At 35.2% G+C, this 2,084-nt stretch overlaps 1 protein-coding gene across 1 annotated transcript in view; it reads left to right on the top strand.

Moving 5' to 3' along the window:
- The window catches only part of LOC104704990 (spermidine sinapoyl-CoA acyltransferase-like), a gene marked incomplete at its 5' end in the record, with an annotated part of 8,651 nt that extends 8,130 nt beyond the window's left edge, over window positions 1–521 (top strand). Inside the window, one exon of the mRNA XM_010420984.1 lies at window positions 301–521. Within this exon, the coding sequence (XP_010419286.1) occupies window positions 301–521 (221 nt within the window). The remainder of the gene's footprint in view (window positions 1–300) is intronic.

Here is a 2,084-nt window from a genome sequence, read left to right as displayed (position 1 = left end):
TCACTACTTTCGAAGTTATAGGAGCTTATTTGTGGAAGTCAAGAGTTAAAGCTCTCAATTTGGATCGAGATGGAGTCACTGTTTTGGGTTTATCAGTAGGAATCCGCGACGTTGTGGATCCACCTTTGCCCGATGGATACTACGGTAATGCATATATCGATATGTACGTGCCATTAACTGCAAGAGAAGTGGAAGAATCTCCGATCTCAGATATCGTAAATCTCATAAAAGAAGCCAAGAGAAAGGCTCACGATAAAGATTATCTCCAAGAAGAGCTTGCAAACACTGAGAAAATCATTAAGATGAATTTAACGATCAAAGGAAAAAAAGATGGGTTGTTTTATTTGACGGTGAATATGGTCCCAGTAGTCCCATCGGAGACAGCTAGGATGGTTAATATGTTCATGCGACCATCTAGGTTGGAATTGGAACCGGATATGGTTGGAGGGGTTCAGATTGTGGTTACATTGCCAAGAATTGCAATGGTTAAGTTCAAGGAGGAGATGAAAGCTTTAGAGTAAAGCTTATTTTTATCTTTTACTGTGTTCAAAAATCATAACAGAATGTAATTGAATAAATTGAAAATAGAAAGTGTGCACATTTATTGTTATTAACATTCTTAATTTAATTCTAGTTACTTTAAGAATGATAATAAAACTTATTACAAGATGGAAAAATAGAGAATGCAGTTTTCTTATTTTGTTAACATCATACGAATGGTGACAGAGTTTTTGATTGTGCAGGAAAAGCGGTTTGTAGTTCGATAAGATTTAACTGTAGTACATGCAGGAGAAATATATTTGTGGGACAAGTGCAGATAATACGAAATAAGAGGTAATATTTGATTGGTGGTATGAGTTTGGGAAGTTCTTCAGAAGTGGTATGTACTGTGAAGTTCTGAATCTGTCCTGAAAATGTGTTTTCCTTGTCTTTTGGTCCTTTTGTCTTAAAACCTGTAAAACCTTCTTGAAACCTAAAATACTTGATAATAGACATTTAAACCTTGAAATCATAAAAAAAACTCTTACTAAATGCATAATAAAACTATAGCTAAAATGGGTCAAAATACGATGATATCATCCATCTTGCCTTTGGTTTAGAAATCTTTGTTCCACCATCAATCTACTTATATCGAGCATTCTAACGATCTGTCATGCATCTTCACCTTTCCCTTTGACGATCTGTCTCATACGAACTTTTTCAGTATTCATATCTCTTGGTATCAAGTATGATGTTCTTGCTTGTATCGTATCATAAGTAATTGGTTCCATAATTTAGGATCTAACATGTTCAGAGACGCTTGCTTTAATATCAGTTGAAGTAACTGGAACACAAGAACTACTGTAGAAATAAAAGCAACAATAGCCAACCTAAACTTTATTAAAAATTTCCCCAAACAATCTCTCTGTAGTATGATCAGTGTTACACAAAATCTCATATGCCCTTGAACCAATTCCTAAACTACCCAACTTACACACATATAAAACAACACCTACGAACTCCCTTTTATTCACTCACCAACAAACCCTCTCAAACACTTCTTTATTTTCTGTGTGATAAAACCCACACTTTTTCTTCACTCAAATGTGTTACCTTAATAAGAGTGTTTCCTTTCATTTACATAGTGTTGTCTTTGTTCTCATCTCTTCCCTTTATTCAGCATACACTAGAAATCTTCACATCATCATGTCAACTTTACCAAACACCTTTTAGTTGACACTTTTAATTTTTCGCATGTGTTTCCTAGTGCCAAACAAGCTCCCTCTCATTGTGCTCAATGTGCTGCTTTGTTTCCAATGTGTCATGCTGTCACTTGCAACCTCACAAATCTCCCGCTTCTTCTGAAGTCCTTCATACTCAGCTATGTTGTTCTTCCAAAATTCTGTTTCTTCATAACCATCACAGAAGTGTGTTCTGAACGATTCGTCTTCTGTGAAATATTGAGGATTATGAAAGGCACATGGAGAAGAACTAGATCAAAAGAAGCATCTCCGCTGTTCTACTATAGATTAGATGGTAACATTGTGACTTTTCAAAATAATGGATTTCTCGATTTTTGTAACTACACTATGTTGGATTTGATA

The sequence above is a fragment of the Camelina sativa genome, chromosome 7 (genome assembly GCF_000633955.1).
Source record: "Camelina sativa cultivar DH55 chromosome 7, Cs, whole genome shotgun sequence".
NCBI classification, from domain to species: Eukaryota; Viridiplantae; Streptophyta; class Magnoliopsida; order Brassicales; family Brassicaceae; genus Camelina; species Camelina sativa.
Note: the sequence above shows the minus strand (reverse complement) of the source record. Positions and strands in the feature narration are given on the sequence as shown.